Below are 15,626 nucleotides of genomic sequence, written 5' to 3'. Positions count from 1 at the left end.
GGCCTCCCAGAGAGCTAGGGTTACAGGCGTGAGCCACCGCGCCCGGCCTGATTGAAGTATTTAATTGAAGAATGACACAACATGTAGGCTTTTCCTTAAAAGACTCCAGTGCATGCATGTGCACTTAGACACACGCAAAGAGGTCGTGGGGGTAATAGATGAAACCAGATCAGCAAAATGTAGATAACCATTGAAGCTGCATGGTGGGCACACAAGGGGTCATTATAGTCTTTTTCCTAGTTTTGTGTATGGTTTACAAATTTCGTAATAAAGACTTTAAAAAATAAGGAAGAAGATGGGGTGGGCTATGTAAAGAAACAAGATTTCTACCTCATAAACTGATCCAATTTCATAATCTGTGAAAAATCCAATTGATGGCTTAGCTAGAAACACTGGAGTATCAGTACAACTGTGGGAGGGAAAAAGAGAAGAAAGAAAGGCTGTTAGTTTCATCCATATGATGAAATACTACACAGTGACAGACTAATGTAAAAATAAATACATCCAAGCCATCAAAGATATTCACAATATGTCATTTGTTGTTTTTTTTCTTTTTTGAAACAGGGTCTCTGTTGCCTGGGCTAGAGTACAGTGGCATTGTCATAGCTCACAGCAACCTCAAACTCCTGAGCTCAAGCGATCCTCCTGCCTCAGCCTCCCCAGTAGCTAGGACTACAGGCACATGCCACTGCACCTGGCTAATTTAAAAAAAAATGTTTTTGTACATACGAGGTCTTGCTATGTTGCCCAAGCTGGTCTCAAACTCCTGGCCTCAAGTGATCCTCTGGCCTCAGCCTCCAAATTCTGGGATTACAGGTGAGCCACCATGCCTGGCCCTAGGGTGTTTTTTTCTGGCTTTTTTTTGGTTGTTGTTGTAAAGTAGGTTACAAAAGAATTTTACAGCATGATCCAATCTTTGTGAAGATATTAATATATGTAACTATGTATTTGATTTTCTATATGTATAGGAAAAACTCTGGAAGCTTAAACACCAATATGTTAACTGAGTTTTTAATACAGGTGCTCTTTTTCTTTTCAAATATTAGTCTTTTCTAATTTTTCTTAATAAAAAGATATTATTTGTCTAATAAGGAAATGTTAATAGCTTTAGGTTCATTAAAATTATGAACCATGAAGCAACTCATTCCTTTCATGAGTATAATTATTGAAATATAGGCAAAGGCACTCTCTTAAAGAAAAATCACAATTTGAACTAATTATTTGTGGCCAAACTTTAAACATTTGTTATTATCCAAGACATATGAATCCAATGCAAGGAGCTCACAGTTGTAGAGATTCCTCCCCTTTGACCCAGACTGCTCACACGTAAATAATGGGCCACACCAACCTCTACTTCTCAAGACCCTGGCAGGTAAGAAAAGCGTAAAATTCTGGGAGATGTCCAACAGCCACATCTATAGGTGATCCTGAAGCCCTGCTCTGTTCTGATACTGCTACCCTCCCACAGAAAAGTCTAGGAGCCTCTATAGCCAGACCAGACCCAGGACCTTCTAGGTTTTACTCTGAAGGGTCAGATTTTCAGAAAGTGCAAGTCAAGGAAAGACATACCTCTGTTCTGGCTCTACACTCTGGAATTCTCCTCTCTGTGCTGCCTTCTTTGGAGGAAAAAGTAGAGACTTCCCTCCATATGGAGTGTTAGGAGGGAAAAACCGAGGGTTTTTTAGGAAGTGGTTCCGACTCTCCATTCTGGCAAGCAGAAGTCGCTCTAGTTGTCTCTGTGGCACACGTAAGTGGTTCATCCAGTTTTTATTTTTTGCTCGACTTGCCTTCTTTGAAACACACAAAAGTATAGAGTCAATGACAGGTAAAGATACTGTGAGTGTTGACATCTTGGCCAACTGTGTGACCCACCGCAGGCCAATGCAAACTCTATTTTGCTGTGGATTTGTCACAACTTCTGGTGTCATCTGAACTCCCTCCCCCTCACTGCCTCCCTGTCCCCACCGCCCACACACACTGCTCTGCACAGGCTTCAACTGACCTTGACAGTTTCTCTGGTCCTTTGTTTGACTTTAGGAGTCGAGTCCCATGACAGGCTATCCACAGTGTGGTCTAACTCATCTTCAGACTTAACAAGCTGCTGCTTGCATGAAACTTCAAGCTTCTTGTTCAGCTCTTTCTTTGGGACAGAACGCTTCTCACAACTAAATGTAAGTTTTGAACACCCAGGGAGGAAGATGCCTATGGCACCAAGGAAACAAACTGAGTTACTGCACCAAGGGGAGCAGGTGGATGCTTCTAAAATGACCAAATAAAACCACCAAAGCCACAGTTAGCTTGATGTTTTCTCCCAAGCTTTCACGTTTACCACACCAGATGTAATTGCTCTTCAGCATATGAATTATTCCTGGAACTTATCCTATGTATTTAAGAATTAGGACTAGAGTGTTAAAATATTTTCCAGTTTTCCAACACAGTCAAAGAATGTGAACAGATCGTTGTCACACACATGCATGTCACACACACGCATAAACACACACATGTCACACAAGGAATCAAAGTTTGTATTAGCTTTTTACACCCATAAGATCATCCACCAAAGGTTAAATGAGAACATTCATTGCTAGCAAGAATGCAATGAAACTGGCACCACCACAGATCTCTTAGCACAATGCCTGGCAAATCCTCAACACATTAGCTACAGTCTCATTTACCTGCATGAAACAGTGGGTTTCCAACTAACTTTAAAGTATTAAGTGGCTTAGTATCCCATGCCACTTGATTCTACTACATCTTTCTGGCCTTACTTCCCTATGCAGCTCAGGCCATCAGTGGAACTCTTCTCATCAGCACCCTCAATTCTCTGGATCCTGATCCTCCCACACCAAACGCCTTCTCAGCTCCAAAGCTGTGAAGGAGTTCAAGACCAGCCTGAACAACATAGTGATATCTTGTCTCTATAAAAAAAAATAAAAATAAAAAATCAGCAAGGCATTGTGGCACATGCCTGTGGTCCCAGCTACTTGGGAGGCTGGGACAGGAGGATCACTTCAGCCCAGGAGTTGGAGGTTGCAGTGAGCTATGCTGATGCCACTGCACGCTAGCCTGGGCAACAGAGTGAGACTCTGTCTCAAAAAAAAAAAAAAAAAATTAAGGAAAAGGGGAAAAAGGATCTATGAGCAAGTAAATGACAGCACAGGTGGCCAATGTGGCCCTGCTACTACAAAACAGGAGCATTGATTACCTTTAGGTGCAGAACAAAATGGCACTGTGTCACTGTAGTAATCTTCTGGGCAGATCAAATGGTGTTTCTGTAACAACTGGCTATCTATACACCATCTGAAGACGGTTTTCACTACACAGAAGGGAAGGGGAGGACAAAGGTGTTTTGAGTCAGACTGATGTGGAAGAACCTGCACCAAAACTTTCCTCATCCTCCACCCCTAAACTATCTAACAAAATTCCTTCTCAGAACCCTGCAAGAATGTTAACGTTTAAGAAACTAATCAGTAAGTATTTATCAGCCACTTAAAAGAGACCAATCTTTGGGCAAAGGTGTGTTGTGGTATTATTTCAGCTAAAATGTTGTTACTCACAGAGGGACTATAACAAAATAGAATTAAAAGAATTATGTCAGATCGAAGAAATGGCCCCAATTCTTCACCCTTCTCTGTATCGCCCTGTGACTTTGCAGTCCCTGCTGCTAGAGACGCAGTGCACTTCTTCACCCTTAACTTTGGCCACGTGACATGCTTTGGTCAATGAGCTGTTGGTAAAGTCTGCAATGTGCTTCGCAGCTGAGCTTTCCTCATTGTGCCTCTGCCACCACCGTGACAGTAGCTTCCCTGACCTTCATCTTGGACCCCAGCATGAACCCACGTGGAGCAGACCTGAGCGCAACCGACTGCAAGGAGCCACAACCCGCTGGAGCCACGCCCCGCTGGAGCCACGCCCCGCTGGAGCCACGCCCCGCTGGAGCCACGCCCCGCTGGAGCCACGCCCCGCTGGAGCCACAGCTTCAAATCAGCCAAGTCCAGTCAGATCAGCCAATCCCCCACTGACCCAGAGGCACGTAAGAGAAAAAAAACCTCATCTAATAGAGTGAGAAGTTAATCATTAATGTCTATGGTTGATGAGTCCAGAAACAGTAGCAAAGACATATCGTTTATATAACATATAAATAACATTATTTATAGGTATCCAGCAAACTAGAAATGGCTACCTTTGGCAAGTGGACAGAGGTTGGGAGAGGTGAGGTAGAGGATTTTTTTAAAAAAAATAGACTATATTCTTTAGAGCCATTATAGGTTCACAGAAAAATTGAGAGGAAGGTACAGAGACTTCCCATGTATCGCCTGCCCCCACACATGCAGGGCATCTCCCATTATCAAATCCCCCACCAGAGAGGTACATTGTTATAATCCATGAAAATACACTGACGCATCATCATCACCTAAAGTCCATGTTTTATACTAGGGTTTCCTCTTGGTACTGTACAGTCTATGCACTTGGACAAATTTATAATGATATCTATAGGTAGAGGCTTTTTATGCTTCATTAGAAGTTCTAAACCATTTGATTTTTAAACACCATGTATATTTATTACTTTGATAAAAATAAAGGAATAAATGGGATAAATGGAAGACTTGGATGTTTTCAAACTTTGTTGCTTGCACCATTAACCAACATTATCTTAAGACACAGCACCTTTGAATGGTCTTTCCCTTCGGAGGTCCCCTATAATCAAGGGTGTAGATGAGATAAGTGAAGAACACATGTTCCCCCCATCATATATATTGAGGGTTTTGAGGTTTGGTCTAGTTACTGTAATAGTTGGGGTTCAATCAGGAAAACAGAAGCCACTCTATGTATATCCAATATAAAGGTTTTAATACAGGGGATTACAGAATGAGGGAGGGAAGGTCAGGGAAGCCTTCTGCTACAGTTTGGATATTTGTCCCACCAAACTTCATGTTGAAATTTGATCCCCAGTGTTGGAGGTGGGGCCTAATGGGAGGTGTGTGGGTCATGGGAGTGCATCCCTCATGAATGGATTAATGCCCTCCTGGGGCTGGGTGTGAGTGAGTTCTCTGTTAGCTGCCATGAGAGCCTGGCACCTCCACTGCATTTTCGTTCATTCTCGCGCCATGTGATCTCTGCACACACTGGCTCCCCTCTGCCTTCTGCCATGAGTGAAGCTGCCTAAGGCTTTCACCAGAGTCCAAATCTTCCAGCCAGCAGAATCATGAGCCAAATCCACTTCTTTTCATTATAAATTACCCAGCTCAGGTATTCCTTTATACCAACACAAACAGACTTAAGAACACTATTATTAACAACTTCAGCCAGCAGCACTGAAGCAGGGGTTTCTGCAAGAAATTATCTGGAAGCTGCTTCCAAACTCACAGCCATCAATCATCTGCTTGCTACTGCTTCTTGAGAATAATGGCCTCCCCTTCCAAAACTCACCAAGGGCCTCTCATCAGCTGACCTATCCTGGAACCACAGCGGGGAAGTGCTTTCTGAGCAATGTAGTCTTTGTTCTCTCCTTGGCAATGGAGACTATAGCAGGGAGTAGCAGCAATGCCAGGTTGATACAATCCAGCCCAGTTCTCAAGGACTTTGGTGATGGTCTATTTGAAATATCAAAAGATAAAACTTCCATACAAAGGGCAAAGCCACACGAAAAGGAGATGCATCCTCTCTCATCCGATACCATTCTCTCCACAGTCCTCCCCCAGGGTGCAGAAGCCAGGGTTCGTTTATCAGACCTCAGGAAAATCTCTCTCCTCTTTGGGCCTGGACATGTACCAGGTGTGCCTTGCAAAACCCTGCTCAGGCCTTCTGACCATCTTCTCCCATCTGGGAAGGGTGGGCTTCCTATACTGACCCTATGGCTCCTGAGCACGGCTCTGAGAGGTGCTGGCTGTTCCACTCTCCAAAATGTAATATGGACAAGCTGCCAGCAAGGGACGGGAATGAAAGTACTAGATGTTCTGTGGAATTCTCATTTTCCTCCCTCTATCAGAGAATTTATGCATGTTTTCCCCCTTGTGACATTTTTATCAGTCAACAGAGAAAGGTTGCCTCTGTGCCTCAAATAAGAAAAGTTTCTGGGGAATGTCCTCACTGCCAGTTAATCTTAGTAGTAAAAGAGTCACCTCATCCTGCTCTGAGAAATAGAGACCAGAGGGGTGTCCGTGGAGTTGAACTAGGGTCTCTATGTCTGCCACTTTTGAAATAAAAGAAAGACATATTACCAGCAGAAGGCTGAGAAACCAGGGCAGATAACGTCTGATTGTAACTTAATATTATTTTGGGTAAAAAATAAAATGAATGTTTTTGGAAAACTCCTGATTGATGTTTGTCTCTCGGTTCTCCATGTATTATTCCACTTTCATTTTGAAAAAACCAAATAGTTAATTATTTAATCTCTCCTCATCGCTAGCTAAAAAAAAAAAGACAGGGACGGTGTCTGACTCCCAGGGCTCAGGGAACATCAGATAATCAATAAAGACTCCTGCAAATTTGCTAACCATGATCTCTGCCAAAACCCACATCGTTATCTGGGCCACAGCTGAGGAGACCAGGCAGCTATGTTCTGCTGTGGTGGAGAGGGAAACAGGAAGAGACAGAGGATTTGTGCCTGGGAGTTCACTAAGGGGACCTGAGCCCCAGGGGTGGCAGGCCTCACAAACAGGGCTTCCTCTGCTCAGGCCCACACCCTAAAGGAAGTCATCAACACCCCTGAAACACTGTGCCCCGTCAACAACTGCCTCCTTCCAATAGAAGAAAGAGATGGGTTTTGACGGCAGACACACCCAAGCTCAAATCTAGGTCCCACCCCTTCCGAGCTGTGCAACCTCGGGGATGTTATCTGATCATCTCTCTCGGTTTAGTTCCTGTATCTGTAAAATGGAAAGAAAACCTACCTCATAGGGTTTTAGGAAGGTTATCAGTGGGATAATCTAGACAGAGCAACTGACATAGCATATGGTCCCTAGCAGGTGCCTATAACTGTAAATGCCTTTCTAAGGCACTCTATCTTCCACTTCTTCCTCCCTCTAGATCCTTCCCCCTAGGCTACACATGTGACAGGTCTCCTAGACACATTGTCCTTTCTGCCTCCTTCACTGGGAATTGTAGTTTTCAGGAATGCAAGAGGATAAATTAAAGTCTCTGAGGGGCAGGGGGAGATAAAAAGAACCAGAGCTTCTTGGGAAAATGCCTAATTCCAGGTCCGGGGCCAGAAATACCCAAAATGAGCCTGGAACATCTTACCATTCCAGAAAGCAAGGAAGTTATCAAAGACAACTAATTGTCAAAAGAGTCAGGAGTCAACCTGAAAAGGCTCATTGGTCAAAGATGAGCATCAATAAAGATAATAAATATAATCACAGTCATAATATCCATGAATTCATAATGACACTAAAACAACCAAACAAATCTCATTAGTCACCTTTGGAAGATGCTAGAAGAAACAACTCATTATTTTAAAAACTGGCAAAATAAAGGGAATGAATTAATCCTGCCCATACCTTGGGGTAATCAAAGTTGTTGCTGAAAAGTTTCTCTTTATATAAGTATTTCAGCTAATGAAAAAGGAATGATAGCATTATCATTACCATTAGCATTTCATTAGAATTTATAACCCCTAATAAAATAAAAGGCTGCCAGCATCATGAAAAAAGAGATAACCAGATATTCTGTACCCCTTGAGGGAAGCACACAGCACCACCTATGAAGTGGTCTTTCATCTCCTACCCCAATTGGACCTGAACCTCATAAAATCTTTAGAACTTATTACTTACAGGACTTACAGGAAATACAGGGATCATAAGAACAAGTTAAATCTGTAGTCCCCAACCCCTGGCTGCAGATCAGTACCAGGGTTACGGACTGGTCCGCAGAGCTACGCCCTCCCCACCAACATCCCCACCCCCATCCGTGGAAAAATTGTCTTCCTTGAAACTTGGGGTGGGGGCGCACACCAGGAGGTGAGCAGCAGGTGAGCCAGAGAAACTTCACCTGCATTTACAGCTGCTCCCCATCGCAGCCTGAGCTCCGCCGTCCCCACCCCCGTCTGTGGAAAAATTGTCTTCTATGAAACATCCCTGGTGCCACAAAACTGGGGACCACTGAGTTAAATGACATCCCAATGCTGACATCAGTAAAATCCACACTATGGAGAAGTCTATAAGAAAAACAAACGAATTTCTTCGACAAATAAATTTTAAAAAGTATCACCATAGAGGTAGTTGATTAAGAAGAGAGTTTTCAGTGAATGCTGGTGGTTTGATGATGGAGCTATGGTAAGGAACAAGACATTGGTGTAATCTGAGAATACCTCTCCACAAAAGACTAACCAATTATGATTTAGTTTGGAGAATTTACTGTGGAGAACTCTGGAAGATTCCAACCTGCCCAGGTGATGGAGGTTAATACCACCTGTGCCTCCTGATGTGCCACAGCGAGAGGAACAAAGAGTAATTTATGTGGTATTGCTGCCCAGAATGCATGGTCTCAGTTTGGTCCAGGGGGAAACATCACACAGACACATCCTACAGAATAAAAGGCCTGTCAAGAACTGTCAAGAACATGAAAGATAAGAAAAGGAATTGCTCCAAACAAAGGAATCAAAATAAGAGACGTGACAATGACTTCCTGGACAGGACCCTGGGCCAGAGAGGACAGAGCCACAGAGGGATAGCTGGTGAAATTTGAATGGGATGTCAAAGTTGTCAGAATCAAAATGGAGTCGCTAGCATTAAAAACCCTGACCAATGGATTTGGAGACGGCCATGAAGGGAGGGTTCTCATGCACAAATGCCTGATAACAAGAACCATCACAAAAGATTTTGCAAAAGCCACAATCTTGCACAAAGGTCATTGCAACCTTACACAAAAAAATCTGCTCAGCAACTGCCTGTCCAACCTCACTCAGATTGGCACCATCCTTGTTACTGATCCTTGTAGCCAAGGATAATTATCTCAAAAGAATTATGCAATCTTCCTCATTTTTCCTTTAAAAACCTTTGTCTTCCTTTTTCTCCCCGAATATGCACATAGTTTACAATGGCATGATATTCCCATTGCAATGCCCATTCCCGAACAAATACTATTTTCTTTTAGAGAGCCTCCCTCTGTGTGTCATTTAGGTTGACAGGGATCTGCGGGTTGGAGGTTAGTCTTGCACTGATGCCGGTTTCTTGGTTCGGAGGGTTGTATGCTGATTATATAGGAGCGTCCTTGTTTTGGAGATATACACACTGGAGTGTTTGTGGTAATGAAACATCATGTCTGCAACTTGCTCTCCAAATGTTCAAAAAAGGACTCGAAAGTGGACAATGGAGCAAATACGTATTATCAGCTGGGAAATCGGTGGCAGGCATATGGGAGTTCTTTATACACACCTGGAGGCAACTTGACGAGGTCCTCAAGGACCTGTCCTCGGGCCTGGGTCACAGCCCGCTCCTTCTCCGCAAGGGCCCGTGCACGGGCCTGAATGATATGTTTCTCCAACATTTCAACCTCATCCAGCCGCTGCTTATAGAGCTCCCGAATCTGGCGAGTGAACAAGCAAATGCACAGAAATATGGTGAGATTATACAGCTTTACTCAACCGCAGCGCAGCATCAGGGCTTCCAGTGAAGCATGGAAAAATAGCCAGAAAACTATCACAACCATCTGGTCTAATCTACTACATACATGTGAAAACTGAAACCAAACCCATAGAGGGAAATGACTTAAAGGTCTCATAGTAAGGTCAGTAACACAGCCAAGCTTGGTATGCTGTGTCGTGGTTCCACAGTAGAAAGAGCTGCCCTTCAAACTGCGAGATACCAAATACAAGTTAGCGCACTACCTGTAGTGGCACCCACATCCCTGTTCAAGGAAGGACTTGCTCCCTAGTTACAGGAGTGTAGTCAGCAGACAGCCCCTCAGAGTCTACATAAGCTGTTGGAAAGGGCTTGCCTGAGCCTGTGTCCTTTCTGTAGCACTCACATCCTGTGACCGAGAGAGGCAGGGGTATAAAGTCCTGGCCATTTTGACCCGAAGAGGGAAATTTTCACAGGCAATACTTTCTCCAGAGCAACCTGCTGCATTTGCCGAGGTTTGCTGGGTGCCCATCGCGGTTCCACTTCTTCCATGGCTCAATGCTGCTCTCTCTCCCTTCCCTTCGTAGGTGTGAAATATAGACTGTGATGTAATGTGAAATATAATTGCAAAATAGGGAAATGTGAAATACAGTCTGCATTAGCTGGGTGCAGTGGCATGTGCCTGTAGTCCCAGGTACTCGGGAGGCTGAGGCTGAGGCTGGGGCAGGAGGATCTCTGGAGCTCAGGAGTTTGAGGCCAGCCTGGACAGCATAGTGAGACCCCCATCTCTTAAAAAAATAAAAGGTTGTGTAGGGGACGGTATTCTTTATTGTATTCCTAGAGCTGGTGGGACCTCAAAGATGTTTATTTAGTTGTTCTTTTAATAAAGATTTATTGTATATTTACCATGTATATCTGGGGAGAGAAATGAATCAGATATAGTTTCTGCTTACAAGGAGTTTATATTTTAACAGGGGGGAACTGGCAAGGATACAAATAAATGGAACAGAGTCTTAAAAGTGCTTTGGTGGGCCCCCTTCTCCCCTCCCTGGCAGAAAAAAAAAAGTGCTATGATAGTACATGAATGAGGCTATAACGAAGGCTAAAAGGAAGTGGCTAAATCATCTTGGGGTAAGGAAACACCTTTTTAGGAGACAGTAGCCTGGGACAGTTCCTTACATATAAACTACCATGTTTTGTGTCATATGCCTTAAGCTGATAATCCCTTACCCAAATTCTTGGATGTAGGAATCAGTATCTTATCCAAATAAAAATAACAGCAATACCAACTATCACTTACTGAGCACTTACCATGTTGTAAATGCTCAATGTTTTAAATGTCTTACTGTATTGACTCATTTAATCCTCAAAACAACCTATGGAGTGAATATTACTATTATTCCCATTTCATGGATGAGGAAACTGAGGCATATCATAGTAAGGATTGCCCAAGGTCATACAGGTGGTATGTGGAGCCAGGATTTGAACCCAGGAAGTATACGGTTCCAGAGCATTTGCTCTTAATCATTAGACTATATAGTACTTCTATAGGTGGAGCAGGAGAAGACCAGCAGCCAACGAGGCTGTCTGTGGGAGAACTCAGTCAAGACAGACGCTCCATAATGGATGATAATTATGGCTCCTCTAGGGAGAATGAATTCTAGTCCTGCATAGTCATATGGCAGTGACATTCACAGACAAATGAGAAGAGTAGCAAAGAAGGGAAGAGAACAAAGGAAAGAGAGAGAGAAATATAGTTACAAGAAGAATCGGACAGGTGGAATGACAGATGCCTACTCTTTTCGAAGTTTTTTTGTAATAACAAAATTAATTCACATGCATTGCAAAAGTTCAGACAATATAGAAGTATGCCAAGAAAAATTTAAATGCAGGGCCAGGAGCGGTGGCTCACACCTGTAATCCTAGCACCCTGGGAGGCAGAGGTGGGTAGATCGTTTGAGCTCAGGAGTTCAAGACCAGCCTGAACAAGGACGAGACCCTGTCTCTACTAAAAAAATAGAAAGAAATGAGCTGGACAACTAAAAATATATAGAAAAAATTAGCCGGGCATGGTGGCGCATGCCTGTAGTCCCAGCTACTCGGGAGGCTGAGGCAGTAAGATCACTTGAGCCCAGGAGTTTGAGGTTGCTGTGAGCTAGGGTGATGCCATGGCACTCTAGCCCGGGGGACACAGTGAGCAACACTCTGTCTCAAAAAAAAAAAAAAAAATTTTAAACGCCCCCTAAGAGCATTGTTAACGTATTGATAGAAAACTTTTCAGCTTTTTTCCATGCATATATATATATATATAGCATTATAGTAAATGGGATTATATAACATTGTTCTATGACTCTTTTGCTAAATTAATAAATGGCAGCTGGTTGTGGTGGCTCACACCTATAATCCCAGCAACTCAGGAGGCTGAGGCAGGAGAAGTGCTTGAGGCCAGGAGTTCAAGACCAGCCTGGGCAACATAGTGAAAATTTGTCTCTACAAAAATTTTTTTTTAAATTAGCCAGGCATGGTGGCCCTCCCCTGCAGTCTTAGCTACTCAGGAGGCTGTGGCAGGAGGATCACTTTAGCCCAGGAGTTTGAGGCTGGAGTGGGCTATGATCACACCACTGTACTCCAGCCTGGAGTCTCTAAAAATATAAATAAAAAATAAATGGCAGACAGTTGTCTGTAATATAGGCATAATTCATTCTTTTTAACAACTTCATAGTATTTCATAGTGTAGCTATATCGTAACTGATAAAGTTAACCTATCTTTGCATAGTTGTATTTCTACAGGAGGTAGAAATACAATAAGCTTTTCTGCATTCTGAATTTTTTGTAATGAACATGTATTACCTTTATCTTCAAAGAGATTCAAAGATTTTTTTTCCCCAAAAATAGGGATCACTCTTTGCCACTTCAGACCCTGGTATAGTGGCTACTCATGGAAGAGATATTAAGGAGGTTGAATCTAATGAACTGGGTGACTGCTGGTGGCGTTTATAGGTTTATAATGCTTCACATATTCTGGCTCATGTGAATGACAGGATTGTGAGTCAGAAGTTCAAGGGCAAGGTCTGGCCTAGGTAGGCTGAAATCTTAGCAGAGTGTATGTGGTAGCCCAGGAAGAACAGAGCAGAGGGTACCAGCTACGGGCCCTAGCTGGATTTCAAGAAGCCTATAACCCATGGAGGGGGTAATACTGGTCCCATCAGTATCTCATATATTATACAGATACTCATTTTGTATGTCATATATTATACAGATACTCATACTCTATCTACCCCACTTAGATTGTAAGGTACAGAGGACAGGTCATGTGTGTGAGCTGCACACTTGCATTTTATTCACTGCTGCATCCCCACTGCCCAGAACAGAACACAGCACATAGTAGACACTCAATAAATGTGTTGAATGAATGTGCGGGGTGGGATGCACCTCACTTATGGGGCAGGTAGAGGATAGAATGGAGTGGAGAAGCAAAAGGAAGATCGGAGAGGCAGGAGGCACAAGGGGTGAGGGGCTGGGGAGGAGTGCCCTCAAGTTTAAGGGAGGCAACAGTTTTCTGGCCACCAGAGGCAGACTGAGCACAGAGGACCCAAGTCAGCTGGTTTCCTCCATGTACAGAGGAGGAAGCAGAGTTGCTGTTCAGAGATTGGGCATGCTTCCTAAAATCTGGGCACGAATGTCTCAGTCAAGATTGTGGTTTGTGATACAAAGGCATCCCAAAAAGGGATGACTTTTCATTTTATCACCTCCAGAGAACAACGATTAAGCTGTCTGCCCCAGCTGTTTCATTTATATATGCAATATATAATGTGTGTATGTGTGCAGAGAACTATAGATAGGTGCTACAGATATATGTATGTATATATAGAGTGTCCTTCCACTAGAACACGGATCCGCTGGAGCATGAACTTGATCTGCTCTTTCCCAGATGCGTCCCCAGAGCCTGGGACGGTGCCTGGCCCAGGGCAGATGCTGGCACGTGCTGGGTCCTGCAGGCGCGCCCTGGGTCCCCCGCAACGTCCGCAGCGCGGGGCGCCAGGGCCGCGTTACCTGCTGCAGTTCGTCCACGAACTCCTCGTGGCGAGCATTCTCGCTGCCGCGGGCCTTGATCAGGCTTCTGCTCACGTCCTCGCCGATCACCTCGGCCGAGTACAAGTTGCGGAAGACGCCGGTGAGCAAGTGCGAAATTTCTTGGGTGCGCAGCGAGGAGGGACGCAGGCGAAGCAGCTGCGGCTCGGGGTGCGGCGCGAGCGGCGTGACGCGGTGGGGCCTGGCCGGGAAGCTACAGTGGAAGCCCTCGGAGTAGGCGCGGGAGGACTGCCGGGAGGACTTCGGGGTGGGCTTGCTCGGGCTGCTGGACCCCGCTGGCCTCGAAGTTGGCGCCCACGTTGACTCCACGCACTCGTAGGTCGCGGACTCGGCGGACCTCCGCCCTTTAGAGCCTCTGGTCTCCATGGCAACTGAGACGCCGCTAACTCTCGGCCGCAGTTCTGCTTCCGGCCCCGCCCCTTCCGCCGGGCCCTCCTCTTGGTCGCGTCATCGGTGTTGTCATCATAAACATTCGCATCCTCGGCCTCGCAGTCTTAGAGTTGAGCTTACTAAGTGCGAGGCACGGATGGAGAAAGTTAATTGACACAGCCAGGCCAGTCTGATCACAAAACCTTCTGCCTAAGTACCTACTTTCATCCATCCATTCTTTGATTTGTTCAGCAATTGTTCATTCACTCATTTAGTATTTATTGTATAGAGATTGTGTTTCACATGTGTGCTGGGAGCTGAAGATACCAAAGGAAATAAGATGCTTGCTTCTGCCCTCAGGGAGCACGCAGGAGTGAGAGACAGAGAGAGAGAGGGAGAGAGAGAGATCGAGGGTGGTGGGAGGGGAGAACAGTAAAACAACTGCAGTTTAGTTGGTTAAGGCCAGGGTAGAGATAAATGTTGGTTGTCATGAAACCACAGAACTTAGTCTGTAGGGAGAGCTGTGACTTCTTGGAACAAATGAAGACCAAGCAGAGATTAAAAAGAATGAGTGGACTCAATATCATTAGTCATCAGGGAAGTGGAAATTAAAAGCACAATGATATACCATTATGCACTTAGTAGAATGGCAAAAATGTAAAAACGAATTACTCAAATAAAGGGATCAAGCAACTGCTGATGAGAATGTGGAGCAACTGGAATTCTCACGTATTGTGAATGGAAATACAAACTAGTACAGCAACTCTGGAAAATAGTTTGGCGGTTTCTTATGAAGTGACACATAACAGCAGTGCCACTCCTAGGTATTTCCCAAAGGGAAATGAAAACTATGTGCACATAAAACCTTGTACACAGATGTTTATGGTAGCTTTATTCATAATTGCCAGAAGTTGGGAAAAACTCCAATGTCCTGTCCACTGGTGAATGGATAAATTGTAGTACATCTATACAATGGGATACTACTCAGTATTAAAAAGGAAATAGACGGTTGATACACACAACATAGATGAATGAATCTCAAATGCATTATGCTAGGTAAAAGAAACCAGTCCCAAAAGTCCACATACATGCTGAATGATCCCATTTATAGGACATTGGAGAAAATGCAAAACAGAAAACAGATAAGTGGTTGCCAGAGCTGGAGATGGGAGCTAGGGTTGGCTACAAAGGGGCATGAGAGATTGAGCGGGGATGATGGAATCATTCTATATCTTGATTGTGATGGTGGTCACACAACTGTATGGATTTGTCAAACCTCACAGGACTGAACATGGTAATGAATGAATTTTACTCTATGTAAATTATACCTCAGTTTTTTTTTTAAGTTAAGAAAAAAGAATGAGTAGGAGTAAGCCAGGGGAGAAGGAAAAAGGGCACACCATGCGAGGGACCCAGGTGTGCAAAAGCTGGGAAAGAACACCACATGCAGGAGGGACTGAAAGAAATTCAGGAGTGGCTGTGACATTTTCTCAGGACTTCTTCAGACCATGTGCTCCAGGCTGATCACACACATTTGGCTCAGAATAAACCTCTTTAAATTATTATTATTTTTTCAATGAAAGGAATGAAACTTAAAGAGTGCAA

At 44.1% G+C, this 15,626-nt stretch overlaps 1 protein-coding gene across 1 annotated transcript in view; it reads right to left on the bottom strand.

Moving 5' to 3' along the window:
* The window catches only part of DLEC1 (deleted in lung and esophageal cancer 1), a 71,060-nt gene extending 57,027 nt beyond the window's left edge, over positions 1-14,033 (bottom strand). The window contains exons 1-6 of the mRNA XM_012647309.1: positions 13,614-14,033; positions 9,375-9,525; positions 3,206-3,316; positions 2,003-2,202; positions 1,570-1,790; positions 331-409 (exon numbers count right to left, since the gene is read on the bottom strand). Of these exons, the coding sequence (XP_012502763.1) occupies positions 331-409; positions 1,570-1,790; positions 2,003-2,202; positions 3,206-3,316; positions 9,375-9,525; positions 13,614-14,018 (1,167 nt within the window). The 5' untranslated portion in view covers positions 14,019-14,033. The remainder of the gene's footprint in view (positions 1-330; positions 410-1,569; positions 1,791-2,002; positions 2,203-3,205; positions 3,317-9,374; positions 9,526-13,613) is intronic.
* Positions 14,034-15,626: the final 1,593 nt, after the last annotated feature.

Source organism: Propithecus coquereli, unplaced genomic scaffold, assembly GCF_000956105.1.
Source record: "Propithecus coquereli isolate 6110/MARCELLA unplaced genomic scaffold, Pcoq_1.0 Scaffold1, whole genome shotgun sequence".
NCBI lineage: Eukaryota > Metazoa > Chordata > Mammalia > Primates > Indriidae > Propithecus > Propithecus coquereli.
The sequence above is the reverse complement of the archived record's forward strand: the minus strand, read 5'-3'. Positions and strand labels throughout refer to the sequence as shown.